At 43.1% G+C, this 22,517-nt stretch overlaps 1 protein-coding gene across 9 annotated transcripts in view; it reads right to left on the reverse strand.

Moving 5' to 3' along the window:
- ELAVL4 (ELAV like RNA binding protein 4) overlaps positions 1–22,517 on the reverse strand; it is a 140,766-nt gene that overhangs the window by 19,508 nt on the left and 98,741 nt on the right. For all 9 annotated transcript variants that reach the window (XM_064493601.1, XM_064493602.1, XM_064493599.1 and 6 more), the window contains exon 3: positions 6,020–6,123. In XM_064493601.1, coding sequence (XP_064349671.1) covers positions 6,020–6,123 — 104 coding nt within the window. The remainder of the gene's footprint in view (positions 1–6,019; positions 6,124–22,517) is intronic.

Here is a 22,517-nt window from a genome sequence, read left to right on the forward strand (position 1 = left end):
TTATTATTAACAAGACTGGAGGAGGTAGTCTATCATTTCTGGGTGGGGTGATATCCGTCAGCAAAAAATGATCTGCTAACTCTCCGGGAAGCATTAAGAGCAGTGATAGGAGAAATAATTGCTTATGCCGAGTGCAAAGAAAAGATGCCTCAGCGGAATGGAGGCCTTGAGCAAGACAGGTGGGTTGCAGGCAGAGGGAGGGAGGTGAGAATCCCTGATGACCTTTGGTGAGAGAAAGAAGAGGAGGGGCAAACTGGAACCTGCAAAACTCAAGTGTGGGAAGATCCCCTGGAGGCACCGTTAGTGCTCTTAGAAGAATGAAGCAAAGATGGAGAAACGGCTAAGCAGCATCACAGCACAGAGAGGCTGAAATAAAGGAGCGGCTCTCCTGCCTGGAGAAGGGAGGTTTTTTCCTTCTGAAAAGCCTTCACTCACACATCTTCCCTCCTCTAGTCCTGCTCCCTCCGGAACCTGGCTGCTGCCTGGTGATAAAGCTTCTTTCTTCCTCTCTCACCCCCTCTCCTGACGGAGTGCCAATCCTCCTGGGTTCACTCAGAGTGGCAGGAGCAGCCTTTTTGTCCCCTCATCCCGACCTAATCCTGAAATCACGTCTCCAGTTTGCACAAGAGCTGTGCTCTGGGAATGCTTTCTTTAAAGTCCTATTTTTATAATTTGTGTAATAGCTTAATGCAATTATTAGAAGAAGACAAGCCACAAAAATTATTGGTAAATGTAATGCAATGAGAAAAGGAAGGAAATATATAAAAATGTCAACAGCACTAAGTTGGGGATGGCTGACACTGCCTTCATTATATGATAATGCATTTCCCAAATTATTTATAAATAAGCATGTCTTGCTTTTAAAATGAGTTAAAAACTCCTAATATAACTGGTGAAAATCAATGTCTAAGACTGACAAAACCTACCATTGCAGCCTGCAAGCCACTGGTTTCATTCATCAAACATCCCAAGTGACACACCATTGCCAGATAAACCTTCTTGGAGCTTTACTCTGGCTGGATCCCTCTCCTGCTCAAAACTTGCACAGCTCCCTTCTCCCTACTCCAATCAAATGGGAATTCCTGAGGCCCAGTGGCTGCCCCATCTCACTGCATTAGAGGTGCCCCTTGGCATCTTTCTGTCCCCCATGAGAGAGGAGCTTCCAGAGGCAGGGCAGTGAACGCTTCTCTCATTGCACTCCTCAAACTCAGGTTAAAATCCAAATAGGTGTCCCATTATGCTGAAAGGTTTAGCGGGAGTGATTCTAAGCCCTCAAATTCCACTTTGGATCATTTTTAACTGAAGGCTCTTGGTGTAACTTGCACATCAATCCAAAGTTTTGGTAAACATACCCCTCTTTTGAAGGAACTACAGAACCATCTACCTTTGTTCCTAATCAGTGCGACACAAAGCTGAACCACTGCAACTGCATCCAGCAGACAGCTTCTTAGTCAGAGGCTGGAATTACTGTGCAAATTCAGACGCTGCTATTGTAAAGCCCGTGGAGAGGCTCAGGATGGGGACAGGCATCCAGGGTGGGGCCAGGGAGTACTGGGAATCATTTTGCAGAATCCATAGCCATTTTGCCCAGTGCTTCTCAGAGTCTAAAGTGATCTCTGTTGGAGACAAGTTGAGGGGAAAAGCTAAACAGCACTTTCAAAACCCTGAACAGGGCAAAGATTTTCCATTGAGTTTAGGGTTGATATGCTGAGAAAAGACCTAGTTTTGGGTCTTTGGCAGGTGAGACAATGTAAGCCCATTGCCCATACCCGACGCCATTCTGACACATATGGATGGGAGAATCAGCAGGGCACTGCCGTCTCTGGGTCACCTACATCCTAGGACCTGGCACAGGGCCTAGAAAGCAGGGGTCTGAGAAGAAATGATTTGAAGTCAGGTTTGTCCCCAGATGGATGGCAGAAGACCCGAACCACAAGCCCTGGAAGAGCCACGCCATTCACTGTCTGCTTTTTGTACCTCCTTCCCACACCAGGGGGTAAAAGCCTTGTGTGTGCAGCGCCAAATACAGACCACACACTCTCACTGAATGCACGTGCTGCTGAGCAGACAGGCGGTGTGACATTCCAACACTGATGACCTATTGCCAGAGTTATTTTTAAAACATTTTTTTCTCACTCTAAATCTCACTGAGTGATCCTAGATAAATCTCTTAACCTCTTCGGGCCTTAGTTTCCTCATATGTGTAAAGGAGAAAGAGCTATTTTAAGAATTAGAGTTGATGTGTGTAAAGCATCTAGCCTTACAAATGCTTCAAGGATTAAAGGTTATCAAGCATGCGAAGGGGTGAGAATACTATTATACACAGAGTAAATACATAGAGTATCCTTACCATTAATAATAATTATTATTATTTCCTTTTAAGCTCACGCTCACACATTAAGTAGCTCCTCTTCTGGAAGAATCTTTCACAGAACCTTTGGTGCTAACTCAGCTTGACTGCTGGCCACTTGTCTGCCTTTGGACAAGCCACTTCATCTCTGAGGCTGATCCCCAAGAAGGGGTGGAAGCCTGCTACCTTCTTCCACTAAAGAAGTTATAATCCAAAGAACAATTCCTCTGCAGTCACATGTTTGCAAACATGTACTAGATGGTTCCAAGGAGATCTTTGTAATGCATGCTTCCAAAGCAGACACTTGGTTTTATACCAGATAGGCAAGTTATCCACATCGTCCACACTACTGGGAAGGGCTTATTTAATGAATTACATTCTTTCTCTGCTTTGATGCTGTGTCTACACCTGGCCTTGCCCTCCAAGTGCCCTCAGTATTCGCACATGGTCACAGTACATCCCCCTAAATAAAGGGGAAATGAATATTTGTTAATAGGGAACCATCATTTGTGGGCACTTTCTACTAGCAGCCTAGTAATGAATCATTCACTTCCAACAGACAAAACAGTGCTTGTGCACTTAAATTTGAGTTCAGAAGCTGCAAACCACTTGTCCACAGGTCAACTATAAAGTTTAGTTTGGCTTGCCTACATAATGCCTTAAATTTTTTTGAGCTGGTTTTCAATCTTTTAAAATTGGGAGATTTGGCATTGAAAAAAATCTAGATTTTGGTTTCTACTGAATAATTGGGAGATCTGACAATAATCTGCCCTTAAACAACCAGCAGTAGCTGAAGAATAGCTGCCCTTTTCAGGGCTCTCCAGCTCACCAGGCTCCACTGCCCCTCCAGGGCTTTCCAGAACTACCCGGGAATCGCCCTGTTAATCACTCACCTTCAAAGCTTTGGAATTAACTCTTGGTTTGCCTGCATCTATGCTGTACACTACACTTAAAGTTGTGTACTTTTCATGAAGCACTCTAGAAATGTGAGAAGGAGGGACAGACTTGACCAAAGTTTTCAAACATGTACTAGATGGTTCTGAGGAAATCTCTGTAATGGATGCTTTCCAAAGAAATGCTTGTTTTTTTCCAGAAAGGAAAGTTATCTATTTCTTCATGGGAGTCAGAGCAAAGAGGTAAATCTCATACCACTTATCAAAGCAAACTGAAGCAGAAGAAGTAAATAGTGGCCTGAAAGGCAGAAAAGCAATTTAAAAAAATTAATAAATGATGAGACTATTAACAGCACACGGAAAGGGTTTGCTTTTTCCCTTCCCTTTAATATGATTTTTACCTTAAACACTGTGTCCCTTTAGGAAAGGGAAGAAAAGTTAATAAAGGAACCTATCACTCAAACTTAATTTTCAGTATGGCAAATAAACTGCTTTAATGAAAGGGCCAAAATCCCCACGTTTGCACATTAAATTTTCATTCGTTGTAGAGAATGGAAATTATTGATTCAGCCGTGGCATCGTGCATTTGGAATCCTACAGTGGCTCAGAAGCCCATGTTACTGCTGGGTGCAAATGGGTTGGCAGCATTTTGATGCAGGGTGAGCACGGGGTGGGTGAGGGGGTGGGGAAACGGATATAGAGAAGGGAAGGAGGCAGACTGACTCTTCACAGAAAGAAAATAATCAGCGTTCCTCATCTCTAAGATCTACTTAGAAAAAGCACTGCTTCTCATGGCACCATGGGCCAGGGGGTGCATTCTGAGATCAGAAAAGCCAGATGTACTTAGTGTTTTGGGAGTCCCCAATGGCTTCATGGAATACTTTATTTAAAAAAAGCAGAATGGATGGATGATGATGATTTGATTCTAAGCTCTTGGGAGATTTGGGTTTTAAGAAAACTGTAGAGGAGAGAAAAGTATCTTTCTCAGTTCAAGGTCAGGGTGTTCATCAAGGGAAGAGTAAATGTCTGACATTCTAATGATGAGCTGGATAGCACAGAAAAATCAATCAAACCCACCAATACAGCTCTCAACCTGGTGTGGCCTCATCAGAGTCAGGTGACAAGAGCACCCCATCCTAAAGCATGAAAATAGGTATGTTTTTCCTTCGAAAGAAGTTAATTCTCCTGCCTCTCAGAGGACTACCTCATAATTAAACAACTCTCGATTACTTCCCCCTTAGAGGACTCATGGGGACTGATTCTAGGCTGAGACTGAGGCAACCTGAATCAAGCCCATTTTGGGGTCTTTGTGAAGTACAGGCTGTATGAGATTAGGAAGGTGATCACCTTTATAAATAAGCTAAACTAAACTGCAACAGTAGAGTTAATTAAAAGAAAGAAAGGAAGGAAGGAAAGGGAAGGAAATAAAGAAGGAGGAGGGGAAGGAGGGAGAAATGTAGTCAGAAAGGAAGGAAGGAAGGAAAAGAAAAAAATAGAAAAGAGAGAAACAAAGAAAACCACACAACACATTCCAGAAAAGAGAAGGTTTCTATTTTGTTTTGTTTCTGTTTTGATTACCTCCCAGCTAAGATTATCTCACACCAGTAGTCTCCTGTCAGTCTATATGTTGCGAAAGTGGCTCTGTTGAACTAAAAAGTCCTGGTTTTGTGTTTCCAGAGGATGAGAGCTGGTGCCATGTATAGATTTCCATTCTGGGAGAGGTTTCTCTTTGTCCTACTTTGCGTCAAATCTGCTGTCGTGAGGATAAGCGCGCCCAGGAGACACCTCCCTGTGGTTTAATAGGCTATGAAGGATGGACTCATTAATGGGCAGGCAGCTGCCCCCAAACAGGATGCTGCCTGGAGGTGGGGGAAGAACAGAAAGGGAGGCTGAGGAGGAGGCAGGCTCCATCTAGGAGAACGCCACTGGCTGTCACAGGGGGTGCTGAACGCAAACAGCACCACCTCCCGAAGGATCCCCACAAGGTGACGTCTGAACTGACGGTGACAATCCAGCTACAGAAACCTCCGACTGGAGGAGCAGGCTCTGGGTTAACTGTTTTTCTTTTTCGATTTAAAACAACCCCTCCTGAGATATTATTACCCATCTGATGGTCTGATTATTTCTGGATTGCTAGAAAGTTACTTTTTCCCATCATTCCTTTACTACGTTCCCATCTATGTTATAGTATCTATCTCTTTTACATCAGCGTGTTTATTTATAATTTAATTTTCCCTTTCAAATCTTGGTTAGGAGGGTCTTCTTCACCTTTAAGTGAAACCAAGCTGCTTGGACTGGCACTTGAGGCCCCTGCCCACCTCCCATCCTCATCTTTTCATCGTCTCCCCATTCAAACTTAGGCCATCATGTTCTATGTGCTGTTCCCCACTCACTATGTTTATATATTTTCACAGCTTTGCATGTGCTGGTCCCTCTGCCTGGAACAGCCTCCCTGCCTCAGCTTCTCCCTTGGCTCTGTTCTGATGGTCTTTGCAGGCTTGGGCTCACAGGCCTTCTTAATGAGATGGTCATCCCTGGCACCTTATCTGCCCTCTGAATTGGAGGTCTCACAGCTTGTGGTCCCCTCCCTCTATTCAGCCCTCACCTCATTCTTCTGTAATGACGTGAGTCCCTCACTTAGTACAGTGGATGGTAAATGTCTTTTAAATAATAAAGAACACCTCTGCCAGCTCCCTCATAGTCTGGATGTATTAGATCAAAGGGATGAAATTTAACCAGTGCCTCCCAAATAAGGAGCTAGCATATAATATCTTACCTTTATGGTTTTGGTCTGGAGTCTGAGTCCGTTTAAAGTGTTGATGGCTTTCTCTGCATCCTTTGGATCAATATAGTTAACGAATCCATACCCTAAACTCTGTCCTGTGGAAACATTTTTTAAAAAAGAAGAGAAAGAGAGCTCAGTATCTTTATAGAGGCAACACTTTCCACTGCAGTGAGTCAAAACCCTCCTCTAGTTTACAGTTGCTTTTACACCAGGGTTTACCCCCAAGTGGAGAAGTTTCTAGTTCTTCCATATCTCACTCTGGCCAGCCATTAAACTCACAGGAGCTACCCCAGCTGGGAATAATAAGTCCCTGCACATCCTCACCACCTATACACAAGTGTCCACTTCATTGAGAAAGGGCAGGGCAGGGTAGCGGAAAGAGAGCAGGTGTGGTTTGTTAGAAGAGATTTAGCTGGAGTCCTGGGGCTTTTCCTATCAGCTGTGTGATTTGCAGAGAAATCATTTAATCTCCTATTTTTCACCCATATTTCTTCTCTGGAGATAACAGGACTTGCCACAGACAGGCGAGAGGGTTAATGAGATACTGTATATGAAACGCATACCTAGAGCATAGTAGCTGCTCAACAAAAGACAGCTATGCTGTGCGCAGTCCTGTAAAGCTGGGGCAAGCACTGGACATGGTAGCTGGTCTGCTGCCTCAGGCATGCCAGCCACACCCACACTCACCCACACTCAGGAATGGAGCAGGCCTCGAGCAGCAAAGACTGGAGACATTTATAGCAAAGGCGTGGCCAGAATTTAAAGCAGTTGCTACAAATCATTCATTACCCTTATCATCTCCCCCAGTCCAAGAACAATAAAGAAGTGGGGGTTCTACTGGAAAGAACTGGGGAGCTCCTAACACAAAGGGGAGAGTGCTAACGCATTCTGCAATGAGGATTGAGCTACTTAAGGTGGAGATGGCAACAATTTGTCTGAAAAGAGAGGTAGCAAGTCACAGGGCTCCCCTCTAAGTGAAATAAAAATAATGTGCTTGCGATCGTGCCACTGATTATAAATAGTCCATCAGCTCTGCCATGTGTCATCAGCCAGAAATATCATTAGGAAACTTTACATTTTCTGACATACCCTTTAAGAAACACAGAGCTTAGGGTGGCTGCAAAACCAGCTTGAACTTCCCAGGCAATGTTATTGATTTGTGGGAGGCAGGAGCGCCAAAGGGGAGGAAAATGACAGGACGTCACATGTCAGGAAAGACTGATTACATAATGCTCTCTTTAGAGTACCGGGGCCAGTGCTGGGAGACAATACAGCAAAAAGCCTGCTATGTCCTGGTGACAGGAGCCCATTTCAGCAGCCAAAAAAATCTTTCCAACAGCTTCTGTTTTGCTGGTAAATGTCTGTGTGTGTGTTGGTTGTAGGAGGGAACCTGGGAAAACAAGTTGGGTTCCGGATCAGAAAATGGGTGCCTGTGTTACCCTTGATAGGTGGGAGTAACCATGAAAAACTCAATTGCATTTTTGTCCCCAAAATGGAAAATCCCAAATGACAATACTTTAGGATATTTCTTTCTGTTTTGGAATAACAGGGTCAGAATAGGAAAGGCAGGGGCAAACTTTGCCAGATATGCCCTTCACCAGCCAGAATTAGCAACTGAAGAAGCAGGAGAGAGTGTTAAGTAGACTTAGCTACTGGGGCCCTTCTCTTTCCATTCCACTGTGTTACGTGTGGTGTGTGAGCAGTGTGTATGCAAGCCACAGACACACACACACACACACACACACACACACACACACACACACACACACGAGAGTAAGAGAGAGCGAGAGAGAGGTGCATGTAAATTACCAGGCCCTGCAACATGCTACAGAAAGTTTCTGCAAATCCGAAAATACCTGAGCCTAATTCATTGGTTTAAAAATATCATTTATCCTAAATTCAGCTCCACCTCATCAAGCCTAACTAAATTCACCTAATTAAATCTATTAATTAAATCATGCAAATTTATCAGTCCTATTTACCTTGTATATAGGAGAAGACTTAAAAATTGCTGTTAAATATTCTTACCATTGTTTCTTTTAAACAGTCATGCACCAAACTGAGGGGCTTTAAGGGGCATCTTTAAATCAGTAATCTCCATGATAAACCTTATGTATGAGTTCTAGGAAACAGGTCAATCTATCCAGCTAAATTTAACCTGCATAAAATTAAAATAAAATATGAAAAATGCAGATAAAACACTCACCACTCAACTGCAAACAGTGGACCTAAAGCCAAATACTTCGTGATTCACTGTATTGCTGGAATATATGTGAAAGAATTTATCGTGCCTACCAGTGGTGCGTGTTCCCTGACATAATCTTTCTTTCTAATTATTCAAATACTTAACGGAAATCTTACATATACGTAATGGCTATCATTTTTATATTCTATATTTTATCTCTGTTTTGTCTTTGCTTCAGAAGGAAGGAAAACACTCAGGTCATAGGAAGGTTCTGAAGGTCAAGTGAAGGAAGGACTCCTGCCCAAAAAGATGTGTCATATCTACCCATCTGCCTGAATCAGTCCCAAACCCACCATCACTTTAGTATTGGATTAGCACAACTGTGTTATTGTCATCTGCTCTAGATTTAGAGAGAGATGCACTTGGGGGGCAGTTATTAAGTATTTCTTTATTTTTAATGGAGGTACTGGGGATTGAACACAAGACCTTATGCATGCTAGGCAGGCACTCTACCACTGACCTATACCCTCCTTTAGAGAGAGATGCATTTAACATCAAGAATGACGATGCTTTGGAGAAAACTAAAAACTAGATGAACATCGTTTCAGAAAGGAAGGGGAAAAAAAGAACGGAGGTTCTCCTTGATATAATTAATGAACTGTCAACTTGAAAACAGAACACTGGTCTGAACAAGAGAAGGACAGAGGTGGAAAGGCTTGCCTATGAATTCAAAGATATGAGATAAACCGGCAGCACAATGAAACTACCTGTGGTTAGCCTCGTTCACAAACAAGCTTCTCCATGTGTTTCTTGGCATCCTAGAAGGAGGACAGCTAAGTCTCGTAAAAATATTCTGTGGGGCTGAACATATTCTTTGAAGACACTCTAGAGAGAGTTAAATCCCTAGGTAGAAAATATAAAAGCCAAGCCTCCTTTCTTTCAGAAACTGTTTTAGTAGTAGGGGAGAATAAAATGAGAAAAAAATTTATATTTAAACATTGGTGGCCATATATTGGTGGTGGGTTTTGGATTTGCAGTTCTGTATTTAAACTGTACACAGAACAGAGAAAAATATGGATGAAACATATTCATAGAGAATACCAACACCACTTCTGTGAGGATCAAGAGAGACTGTGCCGGGAAGGCCCAGGGGACTCAGTCTGAAGTCTTGAGCTACGTGTGTGTTTCTGCATCTCAGAAATAGACAGGGCCTTTTTCTTTTTCTTCTTCCTTTTCTTCCCTCAGATAACTGAATCTTCCCCCTTTATCAGCAGTAGCAAGATTTGGCCACACAGGTATGGTGTCAATACCTTCAGAACAGAAAATTAAAACAAAGTTTATTTTTGCTCCCGATTTATGAGCTTATTTTGATAGCAAGTTGAACAAATAAAAAATTAAGTCACTGAAGTTATGTTTATTGAATCATCAATAAAGAATAAACAAAATCATTAAAGAACAGATCAAAATATAAAAATGAAGATTATCTCCAAAATTTAGAAACTATAGTGAGTGCCTGGCTCCTTGATGCCCAAGTAATGGACAATCCTTCCATGTGAACAGTTCTTAATAATCCTGTCCAGGAGCTTGGGTGAGGGGCCCCAGTGACCATGAATGGGCAGGAAATGCATTCTTGGCAGTTTGGGATGGAAACTTAAAATTAGAATGTAGTTTCCAAGGGAAAACTGTCATACATAATGGCTACATTTTTAAGGCACTTCAGTGTATTTTGGATTAAACAGATTCTTGTTTCTAACAAGCTTTTCTTAAATCTGAACCTGAATATTTCTTTTTTTTTAAATCACGCACATGTGCACACGCACACACACACGTCCTCGTACTATGATTTGGCAATATCTCTCTTCTGTTACAATAATTTGTATACCTAACTTCTCCCCTTAGAAACCAAGCACTTCTCCCTACAAGCACTAGTTTAGAAAAGTCTACATCCTTGAACATAGTAGGTACTCAACAAACATTTGATAAGTGAAAGAACGGATGCACAGATTTGTAATAATTCTCTATTCCCGGATGCATATGACCAGAATATGTGCTTATGTCTGGGGGGAGAAGAGGTAGACAGGGGTACCTGGGGAATTCATTTTGTGTTTGTGAGAAACAGAGAACAAGACCACAAGTTGACACTAGGGACTGGAAAACAGAACACAGACAAAAAAATGTCCTGGATGGATGCCCCTCCAGCACAGATCAGGTGAACAATAAAAACCATCCCTGCCCACCCTTCCAGAGGGATCTGAGTTCCCAAAGTGCTTTCCCACCCACTCTGTCACATTTAATTCTTACAACAACCCTGTGGGAGAGAGAATCATCATTTACAGATGTGGAACTGAAGCCCTGAGAGAGCAGTGATTTGCTCTGTCACAGAGCTGAAATTGAGTCTAGATCAGGAGTTGGCAAGCTGTTTTTTGTTTAGGGTGAGATAATAAAGAGTTTAGGATTGGAGGGACCTCCGGTCTGTCAGGACATCCCTGACGCTGTTGTCTGAAGGTGGTCATGTACGATATGTAAACTAATGAGTGTGGCTGAGACCCAGTAAAACTTTATTTAGAAAAACAGGCCGTGGGTTCAATTCGGCCTTTAGGCCACAGTTTGCTGACCCCTTGGTTTAGATCTTTTGACTCCAAACCCAGTCCCTTTTTCTTTTCTTTTTTTTTCTTTATTGCAGTATAGTCAGTTTACAATGTTGTGTCAATTTCTGCCAGTCCCTTTTGCCATAACTATGGTTACTCCATTTGAACTAGGATGTTATTGACAACTATTCTGAGGCCCTGAAGTTTTTTTTGTCACCTGGGAAAAAGTAAATTACCTTCAACAGTTTGTGTTAAGCACTTTTATTGTACTAAGGAAGTGTCACCATCATAGCTGATTATAACCCTTCATCTTCTCAGTCATTCTGGATAGAAGTTGTTTTTCCTTGCCTTTAGGGTCCTGGGGTTTATGACGGCAGGACACCAAATGTGACATCCTCATTGCTGACGGCAGCAGCAGAGAAGCTGTCCCATTGCAGGGCTGACTGGAAGGAACCTCAGCATTTCTGCACTGCCAACCTGCACACCTTGCTCTTTCTTTCTTCAAAAATCGTCATCTCCAGAAACCTAACAGCTACTCCCCTCCTCTGCAAAGCCCTCAAGGGGGCAGCCAGATGGGTAGCTGCTATTGATGAAAACTTCTGAGTTGAGTAAGGAGTTTTTGTGGATGTTAGAACCCCTAGCTCAGGCTAAAATTCCGTTCTCCGTTTATCACATGATAAAATCCCCAGTCACCTCAAGATCACCTGCATGGCAGTAATCCACACTCTGGGTTAACCGCAGCCAACTCCAAATCCCAGGACTCCCTCTCTGCCAGTCCTGAGATGACTTTCCCTGCTGTCAGCTGCCTTGAAACCTACCTGAACACACCCTAAAGAGGGTCACAGAGCTCTGAGGCTGTTACTGCATATATGTCTGTGTGTGTGGCTCAAAATTGGACTTGTTGTATATCCGTGGTTAAGTCCTGGTTAAGCTTCACCAGCCTATTCTCTTATCTGGAAAAACAGGGATAATCCTTTATCCTCACGATCAAAAGATCACTGTGAGGATTAACTGTATTAACATGTGGACGAACAGCAGCTCCGATTTATTCAGTGCCTACTTTATGCCAGTTATTCTGCTAAGTGGCTTACTAAAATTACCTAATTTAATCCTATGCAAAATGGGTACCATCAGGCCCACTGTGAAGATAAGGAAAGTGAGGTGAAGAAATGTTAAGCAACCTGCCCCATGTCAACCAGGAAGGAGGCTGCGGGGCTGGGATCTGAGTGAACCCTGGGCTGTGTGACTTCCCGGCTCATGCCTTCTCCTCTGGCCTCTGTGCAAAGGCGCAGCAGAGCGCCTGGCATCAGGCAAGAACTCAAGGGGACGCACAGCCCTTCCGTTGGGGGCTCTTCCCCTTCCTCACACTGATGGGGATGCTTCGAGATTCTGGAGCATCCGCATCCATGGCTCTGCCCCCTTCCATCCCACCTCTGTGTGTGTTTACACGTGTTGGGCAGTCTGAGTCTTGGCTTATCTCCTGCAGACTCAGTGTTAGCAGAGCCAACTAATCAAAGGACTTATTTTCTTCTGGTAGTTCATACAATTCCCTCTAACTAAGGACAGTTTAAAGTCTTGTTACTCAGTCATCCTTGTACCAGCATGACTGGCATCACCTGGCGGACTGGTAAAAACTGCTGCTTTGGCTTCTTGCTGTGAGACCCTGGCTAAGTTACATGAACCTCCCTGCACCTTGGTTTTCAAGAAAACTACACACCTAACTTACAGTCACAGGGAAGGGAAGCTCTGATATGAGCTCTCAGAACTTCTTAATATATGCTAATTCTTTTCATCCCCCAACTTTTCATTCCTACTTTGCCCTTTCCTGTTGCAGTAATCTCATCTGTAAAATGGACTTACTACCTTTTTCATGGAGGTACCAGGAGGATTAAAAGTGATAATGCATGTAAAATGCCTGGCACGTGACAGGTGCTCAACAGATGCTGGTTCCTTTTCTTTCTTTTCCCATGATCCATGAGATACTGCCTTACACCCCTGCCTATGAGGATGCTGTCTCCTCAATGAGGCCCCAACTTCCTCGAAGGTGGAGAGTGTTTCTGAAGCTTTTCTTCCACACTGGAGCACATAATATGCAACAGGCACACAAATTCCACATATAACTGATACATCTTAGATAATATGAGTGGGTCCCCAATGACCAAGGACTTGTTCCTGCCTTTGGGAGGCTTATTACGTAGAAGGGAAAGATAAATAAACATAAGGATTAATTATAGTCCAGCAAAAATAATAAATATACTTGAGGTTTTTCTTTTAAAGTTACATACAGGAACAGAGAAGAGGTGAAGACTGATTCTCACTGAGCAGAGTAGGGAAGACTCCCAGGAAGAGGGGGCGTTTGAGTTGGGTTTTGAAGAAGAAGCAGAATTTTGCTAGGATTGTCCTATTAAAGGGATGCAATTCCAACTTGAGGGTTGAATCTAAGCACTGTATTAATCTAGCCCACAGATATTTAGTGACTATCTATGATGTGCCAGGCATATGTTCACCGGGAACACAGCAGAGAACGAAAGATACTTGGTTTCTGCCATCAGAGAATTTATATTCTGACTGGGGGTAAGGGAGTGAGAGAAGAAAAATATCCATAAAATATAAAGTTTGTGAGACGATGGTGAGTTCTAGAAGAAAATAAATCAGAGAAGACAGAAAGGCAGTGTCAGGGGGCAGGGTGGCAATTTTTTAATAGGGTGGTCAGATGAGGCCTTGCTGCTAAAGAGACATGATAGCAGAGACCTGAAGGAGAGGAGGCAGCCAGTCCCCCCATCTGAGGGAAGGCCCTTCCAGACAGAGAGAGTCTCATGGGCAAAGGCCCTGAGGTAGGAGCATGCTTGGCATGTTGGAGCGATGGCACAAGTGAATGTGAGGGCAACGCACAATGCATTCGTCAATGGCTGAAAAGAGGAAAGGGGTATCCCTGGTTTCTCCAAGCTCATTCTTAGGTGCCGCTGAGTAAGACGCACATGAAAACCACGCCAACCCCTTCCCCTTGGCTGTGCAGATCAAGTGAATGCACTCACTGAAACATTTCTTCAAAACCATCTCTTAACGTGTGTCTCTGTTCCCCTCTAGACTGGAGGTAACTTGAGGCCAAGATGATATTTTATTCATCTCTATACTCCCAGGACCTACCACAGGGTCCGTGACATTGTCGGATAGCTAGTAAATGTCTGCTGGGTGAATGAATGACTATCATCTATTCACATGCATATTTACATCCTCCTAACCACCCTAAATCTCCCAAAATCCAAATAAAAGGGACCAGGAAGAGCAGCAAAATCTTTTACCAGGGCCTCACCTGTGTCCAGGGGATGGTGGTAAGAGGTATGGAACCAGATCCTATGAAACACATCTGCCAGACCTGCAGGCTTTAGTCTGAAGGAGAGCAGACTCTAGAGGTCCTCAAAGCCCCTTCCAAAATTTGAAGGGCTGTCATGGGAACACAGGGGTAGACCTGCTATGTGGAGTCCCAAAGGAAGAATGGGGATCAGGCAGCAGAAGAAAGTGAGGGAGTAGGTTTTTGCCTTGGTAAGAGGAAGAACTTTCTACTAATGATTTTATAAGAGTGTATGGGCTGTCTTGTGATGTGGTAAGGACTCCACGACTAGAACTATGCAGACAGAGGCCAGATCGACATGTCATCAGGAGCTGATGCAGCAGTTAGCAAGGTCAACTCATAAGATCCTCTCTAATGCTAAGATTCAAAGGTTCTACATTGTATTTATGCTTACAATCGGTTCCAGTTTAGCCTGATTTCTAGTTGAGAAAATAAAAATATTAGAGGATATTTATTAAGTGTCTACTGTTGGCTAAGCAATTTACATATATCATTATCTAAATCAATCTTTATAATCTCTGAAGTAGGCATTTCTCTCCCTGTTTGGCAGAAGGGGAAACTGAGGTGCAGACAGGAGAAGTAACACACCCGAGGTTACTTGGCTAGAAAACAGGAGCCAGACCCATCTGACTCCTGAGCCTGTGCACTTCCTGCTGCACCCTGGTTTCTTGAATACACGTTCATTTATGTGCCAGACACCTGCCCTGACACAGCACAGCGTGCCTGAGACTTTGAGAGGGCCTGGGTTTTCTAGTACTAAGTCTTCATTCTTTTCATTTAATTCCAATATACACCCCAAAGTATCCTGTTCCCACCTTCCGAATTGGTTGCATCTGTCAAACTGGATCTGGTATGTCACAGAATGACAGTCTTGGAAAGGACTTAGGTATCAATCATCTTCAGGTCTTTTCTACAGATTTGGAAACTGAGGAACAAGGAAGAAGCAAGCAGTTCATGGTCTGGTAAGAAAGTTAGAACTGTGAATAAACAATGATAGTAGAGTGTGGTTAAGTGCTATGACAGTGAGAAGGAGAAAGGGTTTTCTGGAGGGTACATCTGAACTGAGACTAATTTGAAAAGATTGATAGGAGACAACCAGGCAAAGGACAGAGAAGGGCATTCCAGGAGGAGGGGACAGCTTGAGCATCGACCCTTGAGGAGAGAGGACTGTTACTCAGTCTACAGCTATCATCTCCAGGAGGCCAAAGGTTGTTGATATCAACCAGAACTGTCAACATTGTTTCTGAGTTGAGTCTGTGCTCGGCTGTACACATGAGATCTCCCCATACCTCTGGCACAGATTCAGGAATTATTTAGGCATCTGAAATTTTGACTCTCTGCTCTCTGCCAACAGCAAACACTATCAAAAAAAACAGGACCCAGCCTTCCTTATTCTGAATTCCCAAAGTATTTAAAATTACATTGAACCAGTACTTGGTTATTTCCAGAGGCTACATTTTGGTTTCCTAAGTAGATGTAATTTCCCAGCGGTTGAGAATTCATCATGTGGCATCAAGATGTTAACAAGCAAAGCACTTGTGCCACAGTAGGCATTCAGTATAAACTTGTCAAGGTCAGGGTATTCTCAATGGACCCGAAGTTCCTCAGGGCAGGAACATGGGTCTTTTAAATCTTGGTACTACCAATATCTGGCACATAGTAGGCTTTCAATAAATCTATGTTGAATAAATGAATGAATGAATTCTATAAGCACATGAACAGTAATGAAGGCAGTTATCATTTTCTGAGTGCTTACTATGTGTTAGTCACTGTACTGGGTACCTTATTTCTTTTTTACCAGCTTTATTGAGGTATAATTGACAAATAAGCTTGTTCGATATTTAAAGTGCCCATCACGATGATTTGATATATGTGTACATTGTAAAAGGATTCCTCTCATTTAGTTAACTAACACGTTTATCTTTTTTTTTTTTTTTTTGGTGAGAACATTTAAATTCTACCTGACTGCTTTATTTTTATCAGCTCACCTACTCCCTAAAACAATCCTAACAAGGTAGGCATCTTCACTGCCATTTACAACTGAGAAGGCTGATGACCAGAGGCCTCAGATCCTAAGACATAAACGCATCTGTCTCTAAAGCTCATAGAGGCTTTCAGTAGAGTTTCCTGATTTCAGACACAATATCAACCAAACTGCTCAAGTAGATGTAAAATAATGCCTCTGTTACTGGGGTGAGGTACATGGAAATTCAGAGTATATATGATGATTTCCAGGAGTCCCCAAGGCAGGAAGGACCAGTTACAAAGCTATACTATTTTATAAAGATAGCCAACCAACCAATTCTCAAAGGAGTTTTTTATTTTTTTTAACTTACTCTTTCGGTTTGTCCTATAAAATAAGTTGCTCCAAATGACAGATCATCAAATATACATTTCAATAATAAACCTCAATAGGGAGAAGTCCCTCAGAGCGATCTGAGAGGCTGTCATCCCGGCTCGAGTCATTCTGCCCAATAAAACGTAACTCTCAGCTTTTAGGCTGTGCATTTATTTTAGTCAACAATTATGGTAACCACGATAAGGGACCTAGAGCAGACTTCTCTTCTTTGCCCGAACTCTATGAGGAACCGCAGCCTTGGTTCCAGCAGAGGCCCTTTGTGCCCATCTGCCTCCTTGGGGAGTCCAGACGAATTTGGGAGACCATGAATCCACTGGCCTGGTAAAGCTACAGTATCTCCCATCTAGTGCTTTTTCTACATGTTCAGGTGGTCCCGAATCAGATGGCTGATTAGATTTTCAATTTCTTCTGGAGCAACTGCTACCTGGAACTAATGTGTAAGATGGTAACTTCAGGCTGAGAACAAAATTCCTGGAACACAACCCTGTTACATCACCACCAACCAATCAGAAGAAAGTCTGCACACAGTGGAAGATACAGAAGACTGTCCCCCTCCTCAAATGATTAAATGTGATTAATATCCCCCTTTTCCCTTTAAAAACTTCCATGGACAAGTAGAATATTCAGAGTTGGTTCTCAGACAGAAGACCACCTTCTCCCTAGGTCGCTGGCCTCCTGAATAAAACAATCTTTTCTTTCCAAAAAAAAAAAAAATTATAATAATAATAAACCTCAATAAATGAATAAACTAAACTAATCTGAACCCTATTTTTCTTCAGTCTGTTCAGGAAAGAAAAGTAATTCATAAGATAAAAAGCTAGTACCAAGTACTGACACTTAGAAAAAAACCAAAAGGAAAAAAATTCTAGGTAGTGTACCAGGGACAATAGAAGCCTCAGTGACAATTGTCTCACCTTCAGCATTTATCACACAAAAAGAAGTGTTCAGACTGATGACCCTGGGGCAATAAAAGATTCTTAATCGAAGCAATATTAAATTAAATTATGTTCAGAATATTCTTACAGACAGGAAAGAACAGTCACATTTAAGTATTTTTAACAAGGGTTAAAACAAAAAGAGGAGGAATCTGGCAAACTCCCAGCGAGCCAGAGACACGAACTGGAATTCTTAACTCCTGATTGGCTTACTCTCCCATGAAACAAAGGTCTGGATGTCAGACAGACAAGGCTTCCCTCCGGGGATGGATGTGAACCAACAGGTGATTCCACAAACGCTGCTGATGTTGCTAGGGTTTAGCAACAAAGGAAGAGAGAGAAAAAGTGATCAGGTTAATAGGAACTGCATACACTGTAATCAGCCTTTGGGCAAAATGAGACTGTCTGTGGGTGAATGTCTGTTGGGTGAAAGGATGTGCTGTGTGCAGGCACTAAGACAATGGCTTTCAAAACTCCCACCACACACTACTCCGAGAAAGGGCTCCTGATGCCATATTGGGATTATAATTAATTGACATAAGTTATGTGAGAGGAGTTGGCACAAAGGAGATGCTTTGTAAATATTAACTGAATATAAATCTATTAAAATTGCCTGTATTCAAAATAAAAGAAAATTCAGGGCTCTCAACAAAGGAGGTGAGATAAATAACTTTTCTGTGCTGAGATCAGGCAGGATGTCAAATATGAGTTGGAGAGGAAGGCTGTCTGAAAACCTTTGCCAATGTGTCTTTTCTGAACTAAGGGCCTGGGGTTCTCTGGCGGTGGACTTACCACTCCCAGCTGTGTGGAAGTCCCTGGCCCCATCATCAAGTTCACTGATAGTAGAGTACCATCAGGGAGCTCACCCTGCGGTCCGAGAGCTCAGTTCGGTTCCAACAAATGTTTAGAAAGAAAGAAATTCCCCAGATGCATGGAAAGGAAAAGAAAGAAGAAACAAAAGTCCATTTCCCCTTTCCATTACCATTCAGCTTGCAAGTAAGAAGCAAAAGAAAGAAAGAAAAACCCAAGAACAAAAGAACTCACACAGAAATGGGTCTGCAGAGTGAAAATCGAGGAGGGATGCCATCTCCTTTTGTTATTATTATTTCTTTAAGCTAAGGGCTTCTCTGGGGATGGCTACACCAGGCAAGTGTGGCCAGCCTCACTACATGGAGTCAAACACCTGGGAGAGGAGAAAATGACGGAGGGTCTGGGATGTGTGAGACTCACAAACTGTAAACACCGTTGAATGGCTCAGCTCTTTCGGGTGATGGAAAATGAAATGCCACCCTGACAATTGGGAAACCAAACAAACTTATACTTTAAATCATGCCCAGAACATACTCAGTAATTTTCAACAAAAATGCCTAGTATATGATGGGACTATGCTGGTGCTAGAGGGATGGGTCCACATACTAGAGGGATGGCGCCACTTTCTGCTCCACTTGGGAGTTGGTGAGACTTTCCTGGGAGACCAAAGCCTCCATGTGCCCGCCCGCACGCAGCAGAGGACCCCACCTCTTTCTTAATAAGGAAATGAGTTCATCATCAGTGGTAACTGTCCCAAACTGCCTTCTTCCCTTCTACCCTCAAACTTATCCCTAATGAAGCTCCATTCCTCCCTCCTGGCTTAGAAAGTACAGTTCACAAAATGCTGGAGAAGAAAAGCTTCCCTGGGTAATGTTACGTATTACATCGTTCCTTTGAAGATGTACAACACATATTAGCACAGAATCGGAGAAGCAGTGATACAAAGAAACCCCTTTCTAACTTGGTTCACTTCAGTTTCCCAAACTCAGTTGGTCACAGAAAACTGGTTTTAAAAAATATTATCACCTATTAAATATCTTTGGGAAAGACTTTGAGATGGGATTCCAAAATGAACATTACTCTTTAAAACAGGACTGCATACTGTCTCAAGATAAAATTACCCTAAGGTGGGGGGGGGGGCCCTCAACTCTGAGCTATGGTTCCTAAGATACCAGGGAGGGTAGCAGAAAACAAGGAGACCAAGACAGAATATTTCTCAGGTCTCTTCACTGCAATAGTCTGATTCTCAGAAAACATCACTCAGACTTGTTTCTGGGATTATCTAGACAGGACAGAGAGGCCCAGTGGGAAGAGGGTCAGACATCTGTGTACATGTTTTCATGGCAGTACATGTTGTACAAGTCTGCTTCTAGTTCACTGTGTGTCAGTAGTCAGCGTGCAGTGAGCTTAAGGAGTTTCAGTAGGAGAACCAAAGATCCAGAGGGAAAACACAATTGTGTGTGGCTGTATGGACACCCAAGCAGGAGTACACACTTACAGGTATGTATATAGGCACATATGTGGACACTGTCTATTCTTAACTAACTAGGCATATGACCCTGGGAGGTAGTACAGTATTGTAGGTAAAAATAGAGGTTTTGGAGTCAAACAAACGTGGCTTCAACTTTGTTCTGCCACTTAAAGGCTGTGTGACCTAGGACAAGTTACTTAACCTTTCTGAGCCTGTTTCTTCACCTGTTAAATAGGGCAAACAATACCTACACCTCACAAAATTACTGTGGAAATTATATATGTCAGGAATGTCCTGAGTTTTACATATACTGATACAATAATCCTGTGAATACCTCTATGTCACAAATGAGAAAACCGAGGCACAGAGTAAGAGTTTGCCTGTTATACAGCTAGCGAGTGGTGAGGCTGGGATGCAAATGCAGGCAGTCTAGCTCTTAATCACTAGGCTATCCTGCCTCACATAATTCTGGATTATATTAGGTCCATGATCTTCCCCTGGAAGACACAGACACACGTACACAAATAAACACTCTACACTTTCTCTTCCTCTCTGGCTTTTAAAATCTGCTGTTTTTGTCATTAATTTATTACATGGTGCAGTTCAAGTGGGCAGCAGGCAGACACCAGCTTCCCAAACACAAGGATCCTATGTGGCTGCTCAAGGAACAGAAGAACAAATTTCAACCCTGAGAAATGTTAGTTTGCTCTGAACGATGACTCAGAGCCGCTATTTTCACAAACAGCCTGCTAATTAAACTTTCTTATGAACTCTGCTAACCAATTTTTCCAATGCATGGAGAAAAATCATTCATTATAGACCGGAATCCAAAATCTAATATTAAACCACAAGTAGGATCTGTGGCATTGTAATTTGATCAGCTGGAGCATTAATAACAGTTACACACTGATGTCTGAGAGAGGTAATCAGCTTTTGTTGAGATGTACGTAGATAACAGAACAAAACATCTGGAAGGCAGGCTAGAAAGCAAAGCAAGCTTATCACAGGGGGTTTAGTATTTACTTTACCCTCACAAATCCCCTGCTTAAAACGTCCTATTTTCTAGGTGACCACAGTAATATCCTGAATTGGTGTAGCACTTTAATGACTTCCCGACACTAAATTAGCAGCTCGTCTGATGTCACAACACACAGTAAGGTGGAAAGAGCCAGTGTTATCCCCATTCTATGCACAGCAACCTGAGGCACAGAAGGGCTTGATCCACTGTGTGTCCCAGAGCTGAAGCTAGAATGAGAGCTTGGTGGATCTTTCTGTTTCATCACATTGCCACTCATAAAAGTGGCCTGATTTTCAAAACAATCTCAGAAACCATCCTGACATTTTCAAATACTGAACTAAATGCTTTCATTTACAATCCTCCAGAACCACTGAAACTGTTGTGCATTATTACTGTAGCTATTTCTGAGGCTTACTGGAATACATCCTACAGCCACGTTCACGACTCAGGGTAAAACAGCAGAATGTGGGGAACCCTCTCCGTGAAGGTCTCCTGTCCCAACTGGCAGCAGCACGTAGGCAGACACACACAAGTACACAAGTAGCTCGGCCACCTGCCAGCTGAGTGACCTCAGGTCAGTCATTTTAAACTCCATGAGCCTCGGTTTCCTTATCTAAAGAACGGGGCCACCATTACCTCTTGGGGGTGAGGTCAGGGTTAAATGAGATAAACATCAAGTGACTGGCATCCAGCAGTACTTAATAAATGTAAATTCCCAGCCATTCGCCTGCCTTCTCATATGCTGTCTCCTAAGTGTTCCTTGGAATTATGTAATTGAGGACCCAACCAGAAACAGATATCCCCTTTCCTCCTTCTCTCCCTTTATCGGTCTGCTGGCCCAGTGGTAGAGCCTTTGGAGAGAAGAGGGAAGGAGTTATGAGAGAGAAGGTGTCCCTTCCATTTATAGGTTGCTTTAGTTTACAAGGGTCTTCATGTGCCACCTGGTTTGAACTCGCAAGTATCATCCAATGAAGGTAGGGTAAGGATTTACCTTTTTACTATATATTGAGAAAATGGAAGTCCAAGGAAAAAAAGTGACTTATGCAAGGCCACACTCACGTCTATTAAGTGTGTGTGTAGGGGCTGTGGTGCAAGACTTTGATTAACATCTGGCTCACTTCTGGTTAGCCCAATACACTGCATTGTGTTTCTGACCAGGAAGTTTGGGGGGGGGGTCATGTGTGTGTTGGGGGGAGTACAGAGCTCTTGGGCAGGGCTCACTTCTTTTGTACTTAAAGGTGGTCTGTCTCATTGGGAAGGCTCCACTGACTGGTGAGGGCACTGGGAAGAGAAAAGGCAGCCGAGGACTTGTTGCAGTTTCCAGGGACAGGATCAGGAAATGAGAGTGACATTTGTTTTTCCTGTTTGCTGTCCAGCTCAGGGTCCTGGGGAACCTGCCAGAACTCAGAACGGGAACCCTCACCAGAGAGATGGAAGCCACATGCCCAACCATGGGGTGTGAGTGGGAGGGGGAAGCTGCAGACACTCAGAATCCACTGATACTCGGTTCAGGGCAGCAAGCAAGGAAACCCGCTTCAGGCACCCCCTCTGGCACAGTATCTACACCTGAAGTTAATGAAAACAGGGACTGCACTCAGGTAGCTTCTCTGTGAGGCTGCCTGCCCCTTCCACAAGAAAACTAGACGATCGATCTAACATGCATTCAATTTGAGAAAAGGAAAACTCTACGTATGTGATTTCAGGCTTCATATTCCATCTTACAGTATAGCTGGCAATAGTCTCCACAATCAGAAGCTCTAGTGAGTGTGGT

This window comes from Camelus dromedarius, chromosome 14 (genome assembly GCF_036321535.1).
Source record: "Camelus dromedarius isolate mCamDro1 chromosome 14, mCamDro1.pat, whole genome shotgun sequence".
Taxonomy (NCBI): Eukaryota; Metazoa; Chordata; class Mammalia; order Artiodactyla; family Camelidae; genus Camelus; species Camelus dromedarius.